At 47.9% G+C, this 22,317-nt stretch overlaps 1 protein-coding gene across 5 annotated transcripts in view; it reads right to left on the bottom strand.

Moving 5' to 3' along the window:
- The window catches only part of MAB21L3 (mab-21 like 3), a 38,577-nt gene extending 17,093 nt beyond the window's left edge, over positions 1–21,484 (bottom strand). The window contains exons 1-6 of one of the 5 annotated variants that reach the window (XM_030323918.2): positions 20,465–21,484; positions 19,637–19,882; positions 9,386–9,526; positions 6,284–6,575; positions 2,359–2,537; positions 1,696–1,890 (exon numbers count right to left, since the gene is read on the bottom strand). In XM_030323918.2, coding sequence (XP_030179778.1) covers positions 1,696–1,890; positions 2,359–2,537; positions 6,284–6,575; positions 9,386–9,526; positions 19,637–19,684 — 855 coding nt within the window. In that variant the 5' untranslated portion in view covers positions 19,685–19,882; positions 20,465–21,484. The remainder of the gene's footprint in view (positions 1–1,695; positions 1,891–2,358; positions 2,538–6,283; positions 6,576–9,385; positions 9,527–19,636; positions 19,883–20,464) is intronic. The other 4 variants (XM_030323915.1, XM_030323917.1, XM_032594368.1 and 1 more) reach the window with 4 other exon arrangements.
- Positions 21,485–22,317: the final 833 nt, after the last annotated feature.

Below are 22,317 nucleotides of genomic sequence, written 5' to 3'. Positions count from 1 at the left end.
CTGGCTCTTGCTAGTGTGGCCTGTAGAAAGGCCAGGAGGAAAGAAGCTAAACCGGCAGAATGAACTAGACTACCTTCAGGAAGCACATGTCCTCGATCCAGGAGAACAGGTGAGTGTTTTTAGGGGAATGTGCTCAGTGTTGAGAATGTTGAGATTCCAGAGAGAGGCACAGCTATGTGCAAATGAGATATTAACAGATTCTTGGGCAGGTCAAGAGGGACAGGTTATTAGGGAAGATACGAAAGCAAAGCAAAGACTACTGATTTCGTGGCGGGGGGGCGGGGGTGGGAAGCTCAATAGAATGTGAAGGCATTCATTCATTCACCCAACAAGTATTTACTGAGCAACTACTAGGTACACCACATTGGGAGAGATCCTAAGGGCTCGTTAGTAGTTGCCCTTAAATACCTTACATTGGAGCTGGGGTCAGAAGCTCTGACCCCAACACAGGGGCAGAAGATGGAGGTCCACTGAATGCCAAGGGGCACAGCAGGAGCGTGCAAGGAAGACACACACACACACAGGACCTGTGCTCACCTTGTCGAAGGGCAGGGAGAACGGACAAAGCTCCCGGACAGACGCTAGCTAGGCTCGGGCTGTGCTGTCTCTAAGTCTGCCTTCTCCCAACCTCAGTGTGCCACACAGCCTGTTCCATGAACGTCCAGTTCACGGTGTATGGTTGGAAATTTGCAAAAGAGGAGCTGAGAGTGTGAAAGTCACCTCCCCAGGGGGACCCCCCCCCCCACCAGCCCCGATCTCGCATCCCAGGTCAGGCTCTGCTGCTCTGAGCCCTCACGGAATGATGCTCCCGTCCTCTCTGGTGCTCCCCGTGCTGTGTGAGGCCACACGCACCTGGAGGACCATCTGACAAATGTCTGTCTGCCCGCTAAACCATAAGCTCCATGGGAGCAGGAACCACTTCTGTGTTTGCTCATCTTGTGCTTGTGGAGCACACAGCAGGTGCTGGGGCAGGTGTGGCCCAGAGTAACCTCAATAAACATTTGCTGGGTGAGCGAGGAAGGGCATTCATGAATGTTGGGTTTGGGGGCGAGGGGAGGCAGGTGCCGTAGGGTTTAGGGAAACCCCTGCCGGCTGATTTGGAACCTGGCAGTTCGGGTCTGTGGCAATGCTCACGTGGCAACCTCACCATTTCCCGGATCCCCCTCTGCGCGGCGGGCATCCGAGCACCGGTGGCCGCACCTGTGGGGACTGAGGGAGTCCTCACACCAGGGAAACCTCGAATCCATCTGAGGTTCAAGCAATTTGCAAGACTTCATCAGACCGTGGGTTTCTCAAAGGCGGAGGCTTTGAGTAAATCAATGCTGAACCCCAGCCAAGTTTCTGGCGCATCGCGCTGGTTTGTTGCGTGAAATAAGTCGAGGGGAGAGATGGAGAGAGAAGAAAATCTGGAAAAGGCAAAAAGCAAGAAAAGGAAAGAGGGCAAGAAGGGGAGGGCAGGGAGGAGGCGGAAGCCATTCAGCCTGGGCAGGGCTGCGGCGGGCACACATACAGCCCGGGTTTACACATCTCGGTAGTGAGCAGTAACTTTGGGATGGCAACTATGGACACTAGGGTCTTCTGAATTCATCGTGTGCACACACACACACATACACACACACCTGTCGTGAGTGGCTCCGGCCGGGCCCTGCAGGGCATACAGAGAGGACCCGCCCAAATTCGTGCGTGCCCACTCACCTGCAGATGGTGGGACGTGACGACAGGCCTCCTTCCCGGACACCAGACGTCCTCCTTCATCTGCCTCAGGGCCTGGAAGCACTTCCTGCGGCAGCCCCCGTCCTCATCCAGCTGGTCTAGCAGCACCTGCTCAGCCTGCAGGAAACTCTGCTGCCAGTGATAATTTGAACAGGCCAACAAGGCAAACCCAAACGACTGGGGAGAGAGAAAACCATACGGAAAATGAGAAGGACGGTGCTCGCCGCAGCAGAAAAGCCCTCTCTGAAGCCATCCGCTACTCTGGGGGGTGGGGGGGGGGCTGCCAGCAGGCAGGCTCTACCTCCTACGTGGGGGACGCAGAAGGAGCCTCGGGACAAGCCCCCTTCCCGGAGCGCAGTGAATGGCAGAGGCTGTGCCCACTTTCACCTGGTGCTCCACGTTAAGCCCGAACCAGAATCACCTGCGGAGCTTCTTACACCACAGGTTGCAGGGCCCCGCCCAGCAGGCCTCAGTCGGTAGGTCCAGGGCGGGCCCGGGAATCTGCATTCCTAGCAGGCTCTCAGATTCTGCGACCCACACCTGGAGCACCGCTGATCCCGTGACACCTCATGTTTCCTTCCAGAGCTGGTTCACAGTCAGTGATGCTGTGGGCGGCTAAGCTGTGAGCCCCCGGCTCCCCGATACCTTGATACACTCCACTCGTTGTCGGGAAGGCCAGCGCTTCAGACAGGGAGGCCAGCGAGCTTTCTCGGGCCAGACGGTAGGGATCTCCACCGTGGGGACCAGCTCTAGCTCCACCTGACATGTGGAGGTTTCCACGGCAACCCAAACTGCGGAGAGCTGCGTCAGCATGCTGACCTTACCTGGTGGGAAATGACAACGAGGCGATGAGAAGAGAAAGCCTGGCTCACTCCAAGAAGGAATTTGGTGGGGGGGCGGCTCTGACCACCTGATCGCAACTGGTGGGGCAACTTTCAAGCGTCAGGAGCCTTCCAAGGGTGGGGTGTTTATGTCAACACTAGACAATTAGCTGAGTAAATATCGATAGAAACGTTGCTAGAAAATCTCATTGTTAGTGAGTGTTTCTTTGTCCTTCCTCCCCCACCCCCAAGGTTTTTGTGGTACCTTTTCTTTTAAATTAATAGATTCTTGAGGCACCTGGGTGGCACAGTCGGTTAAACGTCCGACTTTAGCTCAGGTCATGATCTCACAGTCTGTGAGTTCGAGCCCTGCATCGGGCTCTGTGGTGACAGATCGGAACCTGGAACCTGCTTCGGATTCTGTGTCTCCCTCTCTCTCTCTGCCTCTCCCCTGCTTGCACTCTGTCTCTCTCTCTCTCTCTCTCTCTCAAAAATAAAATAAAAAATTAATAAATTCTTTTCAGAAGGCTCAACTGAAGAAAAGAGACACAGAAGACAAAGAAAAGACATAGTATTTGCTGGTAAAAATGAAATCCAACCATTCTTCCATGCCCCCTCCGTTTCATCCAGATGTCCTGACCTTGCTGAGGACAGCCTCCAGTCCCCTTACTCCTTGACCTGCCTCTGGTGGGGTTCGGCTGAACCCACCTCTCACCTGACTCCCAGTCTCTCAGACAGCATGGCTTTGTACCCCCATCATTAAGCCAGTCTAGCCTCAGATGTATTTGTCATCCTGAGCCCTTGTAATTATAAAATACTTCAGAGTGTTCATAGCCATTGGCTTAAATGGTCGAAGGAGTGGAAACAGGCCCCCACTGCCTCTTCCAACCAGGCAGAGAGAGGGAGAGAAAAAAAAAGGCATCTGGTAGCCTCTTCCAGCTCCTATAGGAGGACTCACTGCTAATCCGTTCTCCCTTCTTTCAAAAGATACGCAGTGGTTTTGTTTGTCTGTCTGCCCTCATTACAGATAAGGATGAGCGGTCTTGAATCGGGATCTATTATTGTTCTCTTCTTCGCTCAGAGAGGAAAATGGAACTCCCTCACTAATTGTGTCGGGCTGTTCAAAAGGATAACGTCCCTCTCCTTGGCTGGGGTGTGATAAAGAGCTTATTGTCTGCATATCATCAGAGCTGCCCAGACAGGAACACGGCGACGTCTGGCACCTTGGCATCATTTACTGAAAGCATCTCATCAGCCTGCCCCGGTTTGAATCTCTCACTTGCCCTTGCACTGTTACCAGTGCTGCCCAGGTAAGTAAGAGGTTAGCGCACACTGGGCCAGCCTGCCTCGCCCATACCCTACTCCTGCCTGGCTCTACTTCCTTGCCGTGTGACCCCATCTCTCTCAACCTCAGTGTTCTCATCTGTCAAACAGGTAGGAAATTCACTCTTACTCTACAGGTTTGCTAGGCGCATCGCATTTTCCATGAAAGCATCCTACACGTGGTGAAAATCCATTAAACGTGTGCCAATTCCATTAGGGAACCTTCCAGAATGGTTCTGTGTAGACAAGCAAACGCACATTCAGATCCGTCTCTTTCTCCACACGTGGGAGTGCACATTGTTCGGCACTGTGGTTTCTCCCTTCATTATCCAGCACAAGGATTTTTCACAGCTCTGTGCGCACACACACGAATGTACCCCACTCTTCTTAAAGGCTGTGCAGTGGCCCAAGAGGCAGAGGTAGCACAATTTATTTTGTCAATTTCCCCTTGTAATTGACATTATTTCTAGTTACTTACTATTACAAAGCCCATGGCAGTGAATACCCTTGTACATATTTCTCTTTCAAAAAAAATTGTTTTAATGTTTATTTTTGAGAGAGAGACACAGACACAGTGTGAGCGGGGGAGGGGGCAGAGGGGGAGGGTACACAGAATCTGAAGCAGGCTCCAGGCTCTGAGCTGTCAGCACAGAGCCTGACACGGGGCTCGAACTCACAGACTGTGAGATCATGACCTGAGCCAAAGTCGGACGCTTAACCGACTGAACCACCCAGGCATCCTTCTCTTTTATGTGTAGGAATGTATTTCTAGAACCTGGAATTGTTGGGTTGTCAAGTTAAGCACATTATAAAAATGAAAACAGACTATAATCGCGCTTTAAAAGGGAGGCACCAACTTACACTTCCAGGAGCAATGCGTGCAAAGGCCGGTTGCACCACACTCACCCCTACACTGAGCACAATCACACTTTTTCATCTCCGTCAACCTATGAGGTGTTTTAATGCACACTGCTCGAAATATATGTTAGATGGAACATGTTTTCCCTCTTTTATACTACTACTTGTTTATATTCTTTTTCTCGGGGTCATTTTTTTTTTGGTCACTATTTCTACTGGTCTACTCATATTTTTTTCTTCTTGGTTTATAAATATTCTTTTATAATTAAGGGAGTTAGCCATTTTTTCCCAGTGTGTGCGTGTGTGTTCACATATACCACACGGTGGTACACAGTTTAAGATTTGGGGATTGTCAGATTTAATCAGTCCTTTATGGCTTCTCAATTTTGTGTTTTGGCACAAGTCAGTGGTTTCCAAATGTGGCATCTCAAAACACCGAGGTACAAAACATGTCAGTCGGAGGGTGTTGTAGAAATGTGCTAATAACAAAGATCTGTGGTTTGTGAGGAATTTGGTTTTTAAAAAGTGTATCCACGTTTATGGAGCATCTGGGTGGCTCAGTCAGTTAAGCGTCTGACTTCAGCTCAGGTCACGATCTCACGGTTTGTGAGTTTGAGCCCCGAGTCGGGCTCTGTGCTGACAGCTCAGAGCCTGGAGCCTGCTTTGGATTCTGTGTCTCCTTCTCTCTCTGCCCCTCCCCAACTTGTGCTCTGTCTCTCTATGTCTCTCAAAACAATAAATAAACGTTAAAAAGCACAAAAAAAAGAGCCAGTGAAAGAGTTGTGCTTTTTAAGTAAGTAAATATTCAAATCTAAGCATATTTGAGAAGAAATATATTATGGAGGCAGCTCTTCAATATTTTATCTTCATATTAGATCACAGATTGTTGTAAAGTTAGATGGGTCATGAGTTACTCAAGTGGTATCACTGATGGAGAGAAAGGAAGGAAGGAAGGGAACATTTGTGTTCCAGACAAAGTTTTGTGTGTTTTTTTCATGGGGTATATGATAATCTGTATGAATTTTTTAACTAAATGATTTCATAAGAATAGTAACTTCTTTGGGGCGCCTGGGTGGCTTGGTCAGTTAAGCGTCTGACTTCAGCTCAGGTCACGATCTCACAGTCTGTGAGTTCGAGCCCCGTGTCGGGCTCTGTGCTGACAGCTCAGAGCCTGGAGCCTCCTTTGGATTCTGTGTCTCCCTTTCTCTGCCCCTCCCCTGCTCACGCTCTGTCACTCTCCTCTCTCTCAAAAATAAACATAAAAATAGTACCCACGTTTTTAAATTAACATCCAGGAAAGGGTGCATAACTCAAAGCCCATCGTAGCTATGCCAGGGCAGGAAACCACTTAAATCTAAGCAGATGCTGTATGGATTCCATTCTTTGGTGCGTCACAGCGGAAAAAAGAGCTAATTTCTACTGTGAGGATCGAACAGATGTTGGGAGCACACGATTATGGTCTCACTTTAGGGGCATGGCTTCAGGTTAACACCCACCAACGCAGAGGATTTCTAGAGGCAAATGGGAAATGCCAGAAACTGCTCTTGTACTTTTCTCGATCCGCTCACCTGAGAGATGACAGGTTCCAATTGCGTTTTCTACCAGCTTCCGGAATACCTGGAGCACCTTGGCGGGCACAATATCTCCCTCGATGTTCACGTCTGCCTCATGCCACTGCCACTGGCTCTTCATGAACTGCTCCGCCTCCAGCCACTGCCGCAGGCCCTCTGGGTCCTGCAAGGGACAGGGGAGCCTGGTGCCCCGCAGGGTGTAGTATCGCCAGCGCTGCTCCCTGGCCTCCCTGTACCCCACCAGGCCCTTCACCGGGACCGTGACGAGGAACTGGCTGGGGGCCAAAACCTGGGGTCGAGAAGGGAGAGAGAAGTGTGAGTTCACAGACTCAGGAGGTCACAGAAATCCTCAGGGGGCCGGCCTGTCGAACCGGGCAGCTCGGTGAACTACTCCACCCTCAGCAACGTGCCGAGACGGACAGAGAGCTACACCTGTTCGTCCCAGGAGGCGTCTGTCCTTGTTGTGCCACTAACCACCGCGATGCCTCGGGCGTGCAAGTGGACCCGCTAGTCCTGGGTGTCAGGAAACTTCAAGGAAAAGAGTGAGCCTGACTTGCAACCCCAGAGGGCACCTAAGGTCCGGGGGAGAAGAGAAAGCAGGGAATACAAATAGTACACGTTGTGTTCTGCGCGTACTAAACACCGCAATTCTCACGCATCAGACTATGTGATATTCCCAGTTACACAATGAGGCGGCGGGCTTTGTTAACACTTCCCAGAGGAGGAATCTAAGGCTCACAGGGGCTCTGAGATCTCCCGAGGGACACACAGCCATTCAGTGGTAGAGCCAGAAGGTGAACCTGAGCCCTCTGATAGGCTGGCTCTCAGTCAAGGGGGAGTGGCCTGGAACGGGTCTGGAAGGGTCTGGCAGAGGAGGGCACGGGAGGGGGTGAAAGCATTCAGCAAAAATGTCCCCCTTTCTTTTTGCCCGTACTGATGACCCACAGCCCGTTTTAATGATCGGTCCTTACAACATCACAGATGAAACAAAAGGCAGTTGCTGAGACCACGTGAGCCACTGAGATGCTTCTAAGCTTCATGGAATAAGACTAACAATCAGAATCTACCTACTCCACTTCTACAGGTACCGGTTAAGCAGAGGTCAGGGTGAAAGTGGTCAGGTGCGAAGTCCAAAGGAGAGAACACACTGGCCAGCAGCACACTACGCCCAAAGGGAGCTTGACACTGTGGGCCACATCACGTGGCACTCTACTCCGTGCTGTACCTTCCCCCACCAGTCAGCTGCACACTGGAAGAGCCACCTCCCTTTCATGGAAAGTTCTGACAGCGGTATTTGGTTAACCTTTGCTCAGGGCCCTGTCACTGGGCAGTTCAGGGGTGAGCAGCAAACTCCGCCTCATTCTCAGAGATCAACAGTGTGATCCTTTAGATGATGGATCCACATGACTTCTGGAGGCCACAGAAAAAGGCAGTAGGATTAAAAAAGGGAACAAAGCGGGGCACCTGGGTGGCTTAGTCATTTAAGCGTCTGACTTCAGCTCAGGTCACGATCTCACGGTTTGTGAGTTTGAGCCCCGAGTCGGGCTCTGTGCTGACAGCTCAGAGCCTGGAGCCTGCTTCCGATTCTGTGTCTCCCTCTCTCTCTGCCTCTCCCCCATCTATGCTCTGTTTCTCTCTCTCTCTCAAAAATAAATAAACTTAAAAAAAAAAAAAAGGGGAACAAATCTAAACTATGGCACTCACAGTCAATACATTATTTTAGTTCGTTTGCATGTGAATTCAAGAGTACAACTATCATGTTACTAGTCACATCAATGGTGCTTAATTACTCGCCGAATGTGGTCCAAGATAAAATAAAAGCAGTTTTTACATGCCCCACTGTAACTGTTTTCAAAATTTAATGTGCAGGACATCATGTACATAAATGCAAGATGTATTTTAAGCTATGGATTCTAAGTGAGACCACAGAAGGAAATTTCCTCAGATAGAATTCTAGGAAAAGTGGCATTGTGTTTCTACTCCACGTCACTGGTCTGTATTTGTCTAATACAGGTTGGAAGAGTGATAGACATGGGCAAACGATGTTGTGACATGTCAGGATCCAATCTAGTTTTGCAATGTTTATCCCGGGGTGAATTTCCCAAGCTTGGCACTCTGACCCCAAATCCACAGGTTCCAGAATCTTGTGGGTGGTCCTTGTGGCCCACAAGCTTGAAACGTCCTGGACCAGTAAGGGTCTTCTGTTCGGGTGCTATTTCTTCTGCTTATCCACTTATTCACTGAAGCTGGGTGTCCGCCATGGGCCACACACTATGCTGGTGCGAGGAATGGAGTGATCAATTAACATGAACTTTACAAACAAGGAGCTTGTAGTCTTGTGTGAGAGACAGGGCATGAATACGTATATCTTAAATGCGAGTGAAAGGGGTTCTTACGTGCCATAAGAAAAATTGAGACAAAGGAGAATGAGAATCAGAGCCTCACTTCTCTCATCACTGAAAGGCAGTGAGCCATGTCTTTTCCACAAGGAGGCATGAGTGAGGCTATTTCTGTGACAATGGCTTGGCACAAACAGCAGTGTCACAGGAAGGCTGGCTGTCACGCAGGGCCCTGGCCACTTAGAGCCCTGTCTGCAGTGGGCACAGCGGGGCTGCTGCTGCCGTTTCTAAGGGCCACCTCTTCCTCTTCTTCCTTCCCCCACCTGCAACCCACAGACCCTCACTTTCAACTGTTTTCCCACCAGTGCCCTGAGTTCCCTCGCCCCAGCCCTCAATCTATTAACTAGGTGCTTCATAAATGAATGTGAAGTTTAACTAAACTTCAGTTGTTATAGCAAAATGTGCTTTGGAATCAAAAGCCCCATGCTCAGTTCCAACTTTAGTGCCTAATAGGACATGATCAAGTCACTTGACTTCTCGAAGGCTCCATTTTTATCATCCGTAGAGGAGGAACGCGGGGGTTCACATGAGACAGCACCGATGGAGCGAGCGTGTAAATGATAAATGCTAAGAGCACCTGTGGTACATGAAGGCTTATCGGTATTCTCAGCAGTGTGACGTCCGTCGAATGCCCAGACGGGCCCACCCACGTTCCCTGGCTCTCTGGGAGGCGCTTGCAGTACAAGTGAGCCCTGCTTACCTTAATGTTCCCATTGTATGTGTCAGAGTAAGGGACGGCCTGAAATCGGAGGTCTTGGAGGCTGATCTCTGTGGTCAGATGGTGGATGACCCTCTGTACCTCCTCCACAATCTGCGAGATCTGCTGGCGCCTCAAGTCCACCTGCGTGACAAGGGATCGGCACAGGCGGTCATCCCCGGTGCAGGCTCCAGGCACCGGCACGGGGAAGTGACAACGTGGGCCCAGTGCTGGGTGACCACAGGAGTACACTCGAACAACCCTGCCCACCCAAGAGCTCCAGGGGAGATGAACTTGGGTGTGATAGCACCTGCTCGTGGCTCAATGTTCTCCTCTAAACTGGAAGCATTCGTTCAATATTTATCCAGCACCTGCTGAGCAGTGAGTGCCCACCTAAGTGAACAAGAAAATAGCGGACAAGATAGACTTGTCCTCGTATATACAGGACATATGTATATATGTGTACACATACACACGTATACACATACACACATATATACACGTATATATGTACACACAGGTATGTGTATGTATAATCTAATATCAGGTATGATAAAGCGCATGTAGACCAATAAAATAGGATAAGGGACTAGAGAGTAAAGGGGCTGCTATTTTAGATCAGGTAGCCAGGGAAGGCTTCGCTAAGGAGGTGACATCTGAGTGAACCTTATCAACGACTGGGGAAAACAACCCCAAGGCCCCTAAAGCGGGAGCATGCTTGGCAAGGCTCAAGGACTGGCAAGGAGAACCCTGTGGTTGGAGCCTGGGAAAGGGAAAGGAGGGTGACAGGGGATGAATTTGGAAAAGATGGCGGGACCAGGCCATCCCATAGGGCTTTGTGTGCAGCGGTGAGACGATAAAATAGGGTAGAAAGGCTGCTATCCGGGTTGGTGAAGATTAAGCAGTTCAACGTTTGTGATCATGCTTCAGATGGTTTCCCACTTACATTGTCCACAAAGGATGGCTCTCTCCACCCCGGTACTCACCTCTCCTTTGCTACTAGATTCACAAGGTGCATGTTTGCTTTCCTTCAGACTCCACACTGTGAGTTCCCCAGAACCAGAACTACCCTCAGAAAGTCGAACACCAAAGATATATACCTTCACAGATACTTAAAGTTTAGGGAAATTGGTGTTTGTGGGGAACACAAAGGAACTTTTAGCAAAATCCAGGAGAGTTAGAAAGATCCAAGTAAAGAAGAAATGGTAAGAGTCTATAAGTGTTTTCTGATATGGTGGGGCTCTGTTCCATTGCTCATGGTGCCTTGACGAGTGTCCCCTTGGAGGGGCTACTGAGCCTCTCCAGGAACTGACTGGAAGCAATATTTGGTATATCTAAACACAAGGTCCACCATGAATCTCTATATCCCCACCCAGTTTTGTACAATGGCTGTTTCTATGTATTCTCGAGTAGTTTAAGACACCCATAAACTGGTCAAGAAAACAATTTCAAGGCAAAGAGATTTCTAGCTGCTTTTCTAAACTAAGTCACCAACTAGCCCAGTCCCCTAAGACCTCATACCTCCCACCCACAAACCCAACCACCATATACGGACATTGGACACAAATATTCACACGCATACATGTTGTATGTCACATACACATTATAAATTATATCCTATGTAAAGTTAGTTCATTAATAAACATTTATTTAGCACCTCTGTGTTCCAGGTACTCTGTTACATGCTGAGGCACAGCAATGAACAGCACAGACACAGCCATGGCTGACAGTGGTGGGGAAGACAGGTGTCAGTACTGAATGGAAGTGTGGGTGCCATGATTGGGAAGTGTAGTGTGCCCCTGGGTACAATGGAGCAGAGGCCTTCTAGTCTGAAGACTGAGACCTGTTTTAAAGGTACTTGTCCCCACACAGGGGACTGTCTTTGAAAAACTAATACTCTCCAGATGTCTAGGAGTCACAAGAAACATAGGACGAGGCCCCTGATCTTCAGGAGTGTACAATCTCACTGAAAATACATGATACACATGAAATAGTCTTTTCAAAATCCATGTGTCTTGTCTGACCTTAGATATGATGATCGTGTCTATACAGGCTCGATCTTCTTCTTGCCACCAGTGGCCACAATACTGCTCTCCGTATTTCTATCCCACTACATTCATCATGGGAGAAGGGACCCGAGGCACCTACCTTGAACATCTGCAAACTATCAAGATTCTGCATCTTCCAGAGTGTCCAAGCGGAAGAGAAAAGGTGGTCACGGAGGGGATAGATCATTTGCCATGCCAAACATAAAGGAGAACTTGTTTAGTAGCCCACGATGAAGGGTCCTCAGCAGTGTAGAAATTCTTTGTGTTGTGATTCAACTCCATTCAACCCATTTTGTTGAACACTGTGCGTACGTGTCAAGAGGTTTACAGACAAAGCAAGACAAATAAACTGGAAATTAAAGTCACAGCAATCTAGTGCTGGGTAGAGGTTTGCACAGGATACTATGGGTACACAGAAAAGGGAAATTTCATCTAGTATTGGAGGCTGGGGGCCCTTTCTGGAGGCATAGTGTAGTGGTGTTGTATCTTGAAAGATGAGTAGGAGTTAGCTGGAAAGAGAAGGGCGTGAAGGTTGTTCTAGAAAGAGAAAATGGCAGATATCTAGTATAAGGAGCACAAGGGAAGAACTACAATGGCTCCTGTATTGTTGGAGAAGGGATTGCCTTGGAGGAGGATGGCGAAATGGGAGAATAAGCAGCAAGAGGTCTTGAGAATAAAGGAAGAAGAATTTCAAGAACAAAGTCAACAGTAAGGGGCCGAGCAAGATAGGGCCTGAAAAATGTTCACCATGTTTGGCAACTAGAACGGGATCAATGTGTTCGGGGAAGGGGTGGGCATTAAGCCAGACTGAAGTAGGTTAAGACTAAGTGCGAGGCAAGCAAGTAACAAGGTAAGCAACTCTTCCAGGAAGTCTGGGCAGGGGAGGAGTAAAACAAAACAGGGACACCAACAGGTTTTTTCAAAATGACACACAGGTTTGAACATGTCTAAATGCAGAGAGGAAGGAGCCGGAAGGAAGAGGCAGCAGAGAGCGAAGCCGTGGAGTAAAAATTTCCCAGCCAGAGGGGCTTGCAAATCCAGAAACCTGGTGAGCACTTCACCTTGGTGCATCAGAGGGAAAGAAAGACAGGTGCAAACACAGATAAAAGGGTAGGGAATGAAAGAATGGGAGAGATTTCCTGTCTGATGACTATTTTCTTTACAGCATAGGAGACAAGGCAATGTGCTGTAAGAGGGAGAAGGGAACGTAGGGGACTTCGGGGTGACAGACTTTGGAGATCACATCTCTAAGAAATGGAGGCTGTTCAGGCATGTATGTGAAGATTTCCAGGAGGTCCCAAGACTCAGCTGTGGGGGGTTCCCGAGGCTGTGGGATACCAGTGGGCTTCGTTGTAAGATGTTCTCCACGCCTCGGCCCTCCAAAAGTAACACCAGAGGTGCTAAGGTTAGGACTTGCTGGGCAAGATCTGGAGAAGAATAAAGGAACAAGGGAGGGTTTCCATGGTGGGCCACGTTTTCCAGCCAGGGGAAGAGAATGGACAAAACCATTTTGTAGATTAGAGAACATTGGACAAGTTCAGGGACCAGAAGTCTGATCAGGAATAGCGGGAGAAAGTAATACAAGGGCTAACTAAATAGAACACTGCAGTCAGAGCGGTTGGGAAATAGTATTCTCAAATAGCTAATTTCTTAGACTCTGTTGAGGACTAAGGCTCAGCCACAAATCCTCCAAGCCCACTGATGTGACTTCATAGAACTCAAATGTCAGTAACAGAGTGGTGACTCTCCACATTTTGTTTCCTGACTTGATAAACTAATGAAAGATTCATCACCATATTGACACTGTCAAATAATGTTTGACATTATATATTAAATAATGTTTAGGGAAACAAAAGCAAAAATGAACTATTGTGACCTTATCAAAATAAAAAACTTCTGCACAGAGAAGGAAACAATCAGTAAAACTAAAAGGCAACCAACGGAATGGGAGAAGATATTTGCAAATAACATATCAGATAAAGGGTTAGTATCCAAAATTTTTAAAGAACTTATCAAACTCAACACCCAAAAAGCAAATAATCCAGTGAAGAAATGGGCAAAAGACATGAATAGGCACTTCTCCAAAGAAGACATCCAGATGGCCAACCAACACATGAAAAAATGCTCAACATCACGCACCATCAGGGAAATACGAATCAAAACCACACTGAGATACCACCTCATACCTGTTAGAATGGCTTACATTAACTACTCAGGCAACAACAGATGTTGGCGAGGATGCGGAGAAAGAGGATCTCTTTTGCATTGTTGGTGGGAATGCAAACTGGTGCAGCCACTCTGGAAAACAGTATGGAGGCTCCTCAAAAAACTAAAACTAGAACTTCCCTACAACCCAGCAATTGCACTACTAGGTATTTATCCACGGGATACAGGTGTGCTGTTTCGAAGGGACACATGCACCCCCATGTTTATAGCAGCACTATCAACAATAGCCAAAGTATGGAAAGAGCCCAGATGTCCATCGATGGATGAATGGATAAAGAAGATGTGGTATATGGTATATATACACAATGGAATATTACTCGGCAATCAAAAAGAATGAAATCTTGCCATTTGCAACTACGTGGATGGAACTGGAGGGTATTTTATGCTAAGTGAAATTCATCAGTCAGAGAAAGACAAATATCATATGACTTCACTCATATGAGGATTTTAAGATACAAAACAGATGAACATAAGGGAAGGGAAGCAAAAATAATGTAAAAACAGGGAGGGGGACAAAACAGAAGAGACTCAAATATGGAGAACAAACAGAGGGTTGCTGGAGGGGTTGTGGGAGGGGGGATGGGCTGAATGGGTAGGGGCACTAAGGAATCTACTCCTGAAATCATTGTTGCACTATATGCTAACTTGGATGTAAATTTAAAAAATAAATTAAATAAACAAAGAAATAAATAAAGTTTGACTGATAAAAGCTTGAGAGAAAGAGTGTGTGCATGCACGCACGTACACGCACATAACGAGTAGCCTATCGGAAAAAGTTCTCCATTGTGAATCTCTTCTACAAATTATGCCCTCGCCTGATGGTGGAATTTTCCTACTGGGCAGAACTAGACAGTTCACACACTCCCGGGTACACACCTGTCATCTCTCACTCATTATACATCTTTATGACCTGTCTTGATTTCTGAAGCCGCAGAGCAGAGTCAGGGCCCTAGAGCCACACATTCTGGTTCCGATTTCCTTCATCCCTTACTTCCGCTGCAGTTTTGACTCGGGATCTTAGAATTGAAAGAGACCTCAGAAATCGGCTTGCCTGGTGTCACTTTACAGGAGGCCGGAGCGGCAGGTGGTCCTAATGTCACACCGGTACTCGGCAGTAAAGCCAGCCCTAACATCGAGTTTCCCTCGCTGCTCTTTCCCTCCCACTGTGCCGGACCCTCAAGTGGACGCTCCAGAAGTAATACCTACCTCTATCCTTTTCCTGAATTAACACGCCCTCCATTTGGAGTCCAGGCTCATGAAATAACAAGTCCGAAGTCTCTATTTATTTGGGCATCCCTGACTATTCTGGCACTACCCCCCCCCCCAGCCACCGCACACCAGGGCAACACAGCAGGGGCCTGTGTTGTGGGGTTCGACCAGAGCTGTTGGGAACAGCCCCACTTAGGACAAGCCTGCCTCATGGTGCCCAAGCCCCGGGAGTCAAGTGGAGGCCTCTTTCCCATAGGTGATGATGGGCTGCCGCTTCCCCTCCACGTCTCTGGCTGCAATCGGTTCTGACCCATACTCTTATACGGACCACATGCTGTCTCCAGCAGCCCCAGCAGGGATTTGTGCGAAAGGTCTTCCAGGCTCCGTCCCACACCCCACTTGTCACTGTCCTCGTGTCACTCACAACCCAGAAACCCCAGGCAGCTTCCCTCCAGCTGTCCTGACCACAGCCTAGTAAGGTAGAGCGTAAAGATTCCATTTCAGGGTGTGGAAAAGCAGGGAATGGGGCCCCAGGCGGCTTTATAGGGAGTGATTTCAGGGGAAGAAGGCGGCTTCACCACAAGCAGAGACGGTAGCCAGCCCAACCCCAGAAGCCCTTTAGTGCCTGCCCGACATCAGGAAGATACCAGCTGTGGCCTTACAATAGCCTTGGCATCAGATCCATTTCATGGCACCGCTTTGAAACAAACCTAAAGTGGGGGGTGGGGGGTGGAATATGGTAATTTAAGAAGGATTCAAGGCCCATTCAGTTGAAACTTGACCTTGGTGCCTGTTTGAGTTTCACTCACTTCCTCTGCTGATTAGGTCAATGAACAAAGGTATGCTTTTCCTTTGAAAAGACGGCATTTGCGGATGGGACAAAGCACAAGCAGAAATGAACTGGGTGAAATTAGTCAGACACGTGGTGCTAGATGTGGTTAGGTCATCGAATCCTCCCTTCGGTCACACCGACCCCAGAAAATTCGCCACGCTTGTTGGCTTGCAGATTCAGGTACTCTAATTAAGCAGAGTTTATGAAAAATGAGTCATCGGAGCACCCTTTAAGGGCCCAGGCATTTTTTTGTGGGCTTCCCTGTCTCCAGGGAACACGTGTCCACACACACGTACACATCCCCATCCGGGCCATGTTCCTCCTCCCCAGCCACAGTGTCTGGCCCACTGTTGTCCCACACATCATTTGCTTCTGTGAATAGCTCCAGGTCACGAACAATTTACTGTTTCAAATATAAATTAGTGAGAATGCAAGGTTATTCCCTATAATAACACCATTCTGACTCGCTTGCATTCCGACATGCTTTCTTGAGAGAGATAGAGGGGTGGAGCCAAGTAGCGTGCCAGGAATGTCACACAGGCCTAGCCACAACCCTGAGCATATGGCCTGTGTGACTGTCCCTTACAATAAGGGCGCCTGGGGATAAAAGGCCGAGAACTTCCTTCCAGACATCAGGAAGTCAGACTTAATTCTAGAATCACATTTAATCCGATAATCGGGTTTTTAAATAAAACAGGATGGGTACCATCTCTGACTTCCAGGGGTTAATAATCTAAAAGGATGGGGATGGGGGCGCCCGAGTGTGTCAGTCAGTTAAGCGTCCGACTTCGGCTCAGGTCATGATCTTGCAGTTTGTGGGTTCGAGCCCCGCGTCGGGCTCTGTGCTGACGGCTCAGAGCCTGGAGCCTGCTTTGGATTCTGTGTCTGTCTCTCTCTCTGCCCCTCCCCTGCTTGCGCTCTGTCTCTTCCTGTCTCTCAAAAATGAATAAATGTTAAAAAATTTTTTTAAATAAATAAAAGGATGCAGGTGAAGAGATGCTGCCTACGGACAAGACAGGAGGCTTCCACCATGATATCCCCACCTTTTCAGATCCACTCTTCCCTGAGCCATCTGCTGGGGCCCCACAGAATATGTACAGCTGGGCAGAACCCACAGCAACAGCAGTGCCACAGTGCTGAGACCGGAGTCCCTCCCGTGTGCAGGACACTTTATGAGAGCTAGCTCCTCCGCACTGCCCAACACTCCTTGAAGGTGGGCACCATGATCATCCCATTTTACAGAGGAGGAAACACAGGCTCAGAACGGCCAAGTAATCTTGCCCAGGGTCCTGCCAGAGTCAGGAAGCCCCAGAACGGGGATCCATGCCAGGCACTGTCACACCTGGCAGCCCACATTCATAACCAGGGCTCTGCCTCCCCCAGGGACAAGGCTGCAGAGAATGAAACCCATGCTGCCTGCTTGAATGAGTTTCCCTCAGCTCGGAAGTCCTCTCGTATCCTCCTCCATCTGTGAAAATCCTACGTGCGCTCCCCCCAGGCTTAGTCTCCACCCCTCTTGCTGTGGACCACCTCCCCCACGAGAGCTAACACTCCTCTGTTCTCCTCCAGTGCCCTGTGGAAATCTCTGCTGCAACCCCTCTGCTCGGCCATATATTATATTAAGCATTTCCCTGTCCACACACGGGACATCCTCCTTTTACCCTTAGAGCTATGTGCAAAATCTGCAGGCGGCCTAGGGCCACTCTTAAAGATACCCAGTGGGGCTCCTGGGTGGCTCAGTTGGTTGAGCATCCGGCTTCGGCTCAGGTCATGATTTCATGCTTCATGGGTTTGAGCCCTGCTTCGAGCTCTGTAGCCTGAAGCCTGCTTCGGATTCTGTGTCTCCGTCTGTCTGTGTCCCTCCCCCCCAGCTCACACTCTGCCTTTCTCTGTCTCTCAAAACTGAATAAACATTAAAAAAAAATTAAAACAAAAAAGATACCCAAAACACAATGTCCCTCTCATTGAGCAGGCCACATCCCGGGCCTGTGTTTTGGGCACCATGTTTTGCGCAAAGCAGGTGCTTAGTGTGTGTTTATGGAGATATAGAGGGGTTTAGCAGAGCAAATATGGCTTTGGAGTAAAAGAAAAAAAAAAAAAAGAATGTTCTTACTGACACCTCAGCACTTTTCACTATCCAGCTGTGTGACTTTGGGCAAGTATTTTAATCCACATGAGCCTATTTCCTCCTCTGTAAAAAATGCAAGTAGTAGGCACGTGCCACATGCTTCTTGACAGATTAAATGAGATACTGCATGGGCCCCAACCTGCCAGCACCTTTTACACTATTCTAGTATTATCCTCAACGAGTCCTAAAAATACTCTGACCACATTATGTGCAAAGATACTGTGCGAATGTCAAGGGGAATGAAAATATCCAGGACACTATTCTCCCCTCCAGAAACTTCTAAAGAATAAAATGAGGTAATATTTATGTTGCCACCCAAGATAATAATAGGAAAGGTGTCGACATGTACACCTGAGTGCCCAATAAATATTGTCAGTAATAATTATGATGGGAGTTCATAGGAAAGCAAAAACGTTCTGTGCTGGGGTGTCAGGGAAATCTTCCTTGATAAAGTGGGCCCTGAGCTGAGTCTGAATATGATGAATATGAGCCAGAGAAATGGAAAGGAGAGAGGATATCTCCCTTGGTAGAGGAAAGTGGGGAAGCTGGGGCCTTAGATATTCTCAGGACACAGTACTTGTGGAGCAGGTGTGGCGGATTCAAACACCCACAGGGACAGAGGGGGACGCACACGTGCGGGAGGGCTGAGGGGGGCGGGTGTCGGACCCAGGAGAAGCTGCGAGCAAATGCCCTGTTGAACAGACACTCGGCCCCAGCCCATGGGACCTGGGATTGCCAGATACCCTGATGTTTTCCTTTTCCCGAAGAAGATGGAAATCTGGATTTCTATGCAAAATCTTGCTATTATGAAATGTTTGTAACACATGTGAAGACATTTAAAACTACTGCGTAGGCCAAAGAAAACACGTGCACGGCTAGATTCAAAGCGTAGAGCACTGTTTAGAATTTCTGCTATTGGAGACACAGGGAAGCAGAAAGTGGAAAGATAAAGTATTACTTGGATGCCAGGCTAAAACATTTGGAGCTTTTTGCTTCAGAAAACACAGGACCATGGGAAAATGTCAGCCCAAACCCCTTCTGTTTATAATAGCCCCCAAAAGGAGAAATAGTGGGAAATCACTTTGTTGGCTATAATTTTTATCAATGTAAATTTCCCCTATTTATCTCTTTAAATGGTTTTGCCTAAGAAATCAACTTTCCTTATCACTGTGATCATGAACTCTGCTGTGTTTACTTGTGAAGGCATGTCCCTAATCTTAGACAAGTCCCTACCCTTATTTTACATGTTTTAGTTTTACGGGTGGCTGTCTGTGTGCCTTAATAGTTTTGTCTGTAAATGGAAAGGGTTAAGTTAGATAATACTTAAGGTCCCTTCAAGTTCTAATATTCTAAGAGTCTCTGACTCTCTACAGAAGAAATTCAATTAACTCTTAATTGATGTGTACTAAAAATAGGATATATATTTTTAAATCTAGCATGATTACAGTTTCCAAAAGGCATTCTTAATTTCATTTACTCTTTTTCAATGACCCCACTAAGCCCCTATTATCACCCCCATTATACAGAGAAGAAAGCTGAGGTTCAGGCAGGTTAAGTGCCTTGCTCATGACTACACCAAGCATCAGTGACGCAGCTGGAGTTCTAACCCACGTTTCTTCTGTTCCACATTCTGCACCCAATGGGCCTCTGGCACTAAACAAGTCTGTAAACACTCTTATGGATGATAGTCTTGGGTTCCTGAGGAGCATTTTATGTATCTTTGGAAGCAGCCTGAAATCCCTCTGAATCCAGGTTGATGGGGCGGCAGGGGTGTGGAGGGGTGTTTGGGAGAGACCAGTACCTGCCCTTACCTTATTCAGTAGGTAGTCTTCCAAGTCTCCTGCAGACGGGGATTTCATGGTTTCTCGGTCAATCCTTAGTAGAGCAGCAATGTTGTGGTTTGTCCCTCAGTGGAGGACAACAGTTGCAAATTGGTTTCCCAGGAATGTCAGTCTCAGTGCTAAATTTCCTTGGGAATGTGTACATGGACCAGACACTTCCCTTCCCAATTCTTCCCTTCAGCTCTCATATCCAAATTGGGAGCATTCGCTTGTCATCTTTCGGGAAAGTTTTTTTTAGAAAGGAATTTAGAAAGGAGAGCTGATGAAATTGAAATTGAACTGGAGTCCAACCTAATTTGACTCGACCTAGACCTATGGACTGGTGCTTTGACCGAAGGGCAAGTTTCCAAGTTGTATTTCCCACTCAAATACTTAAAAAGTTTCCATTTAAGATAGAAATGCTCGGGAGTTGGCTTCTTCCCTGCCTTTTTATGCTCTTGTCCTGACACCAGATGCACCCCGGAGCCCAGTATCTTTTATCTCCTTGTTCTTATCCTGTTGACAGTAAATATTCCTTGCCCTTCAATCCAGAAATCCCGCAGATTGATTTACCTTCTTTACAATAAACAAATAAGGAACTGACAAACAAGCGGCCGGCACCATCATTATGCTTACAGACAAGTGATCAGGTCTCATCAACAAGATCAGGGCACAATAATGTGCATGTGGAAAAGCACACACGCACACGCGTGCTCGCACACAAACATAGAGGCATGCACACACACACACACACACACACACACACGGCACACACAGGCACACACCCAGGAATGGCAGGACAGGGATCTTTTTGCCTACCTGCTGACCTTTAAATATAATCTCCCTCTTCCCACTTGAAAACTGGCAGTAAAAAATAAAGTCAGTGTAAACAGGCCCCTTGAGAGTCGAGGAAACACTCTTGTCTAGTTTTGCCAGCAAAACCATGTTGGAAAACAGCTCAGGCAGTAAGTTCCCAGTCTGGCTGGCTGGGGCTAGTTTTATTACAGAAAAAAAAAAAAAAAAAAAAAAAATCACAATGGCCTGATCTCCCTGAAGCTGGTAAACATCAGAGACTGCTATCAGATGATCTGAAGAAATTAGAGCGCTTCTGGGAGCCCAGCTCACTTCTGAGCAAATGTCTTTCCAGACCCACCTGGGAGCGCTCAGCAACTGTTGGGCACCTGGGCTACTCCGCTGCCCGATGTCCGCAACCACCACATTTGCATACCTCCGCTCTCTGCCAGGTCTGGAAGCCACATCTGGGCCTCGCCAAGCTCCCTGCTCCACCCACCTCATAAATCCCAGCGGCGTGCCAGCTTCTATAGATCCCTTCTGTGAAACACTGTAGCAAATCGAAATAGTCCATGTAAATATCGTAAACCTACCCCTCCTCAAAACTGCCTTGCTCTCCCATTTTCTTCTATTTGTAATTCAAAATTCCCTTCGCATGATATCAAGTGCTCCAGAATATTTCAGAACCTTCTTCTCTTGGCTTACCACTGGCCGGTCAGTCCAAACTCAGTGTTTCACCAACAGAACCTGAGCCTCTCTCTCACTGAATTTCCTACGGTGCGGAATTCTCTCTCCACCTCATTTTCGGTTTCACCAGAGTCCTCTTGTTTTTGGCCTTACTCTGCTTCACTGTAATCATTAACTCAGGATTCCAATAGCTCTGGTGGGGCCTCTCCTACAGTTCTAAGTTTCCCCCAGAGGTATGTCATCAGATGCACAAACTTGCTTTGCCTCCCTCTGTCTGTGGCTGTGGCTGCCCTCCCTCTGTGGCTCCAGCACTGCCACTGTTCAAAATGTTGAAACTGTAATTCTTCTCTCGCTAGGGCTCAGTGATGCCTCCCAGATGCATCACTGGGGCCAGGGAGAAGGAAGCAGTCTGTGCTCAGGGTGGATTACTACATTCTAGTTTTACCTGGGTGCCGTTCCTGGCAAATAGGGGTTCTGGAAACACAACCAGTGCCTGACTCCCTAAGATACTTCCTCGTGGGCAAAGACTCCAATATATAGGGCAGTCCCACAGTGCAGGACCTCGGACAGGTTGGCAAAGAGGACCTTTCTTTGTAGATATAAATCTCTGGCTACGTGACTTTTGGATTAGCAAATATTTATTGAGCAACAGTCTGCCTAAGGCACTTTGTTGGGCCACAGAAACGGATTCAAAGTTAACTCAGATTCTCCTCCTTTTTCGGGAAATAAATATCCTCATTTCTCATGACTCATACCAAATGCAAGCATGAACATGTAAACCAGCTTTGGCCCAATTTCTATTGTGAGGACCAAGAAATTATTTTTCAAGTCAGTTTCACAAGGTATTCAAAACCCTAAACCATCCATATGAAAGCCCTAGGAAGATAACGTCATCCTTGATTCACCAGCAGAGGCGTTTGCTGTTGATTTACTTGCCTAATGGCTGGGATTTTCATTCCAAGGAGGAGAGCTGGCTTGATCCAAATCAATCTTATATATACAAATTTGTTAAAGTTCATCAAGGTCACAAACTCTGACTTATTCTTTCAAAAATTCCATTAATTCCAGGGTGACTTAAATCTGTTCAAAGGACTACACGGAGACAATTGTCCATGCTGTGAGGATGCCCTCAGCAGTGAAGACAGTGAGTGACCCTGTCTGTTTTGTATCCCCGCTGTGGTCAACTACCTAAT

Source organism: Lynx canadensis, chromosome C1 (assembly GCF_007474595.2).
Source record: "Lynx canadensis isolate LIC74 chromosome C1, mLynCan4.pri.v2, whole genome shotgun sequence".
Taxonomy (NCBI): domain Eukaryota; kingdom Metazoa; phylum Chordata; class Mammalia; order Carnivora; family Felidae; genus Lynx; species Lynx canadensis.
This window is presented reverse-complemented; position numbering and strand designations above follow the sequence as displayed.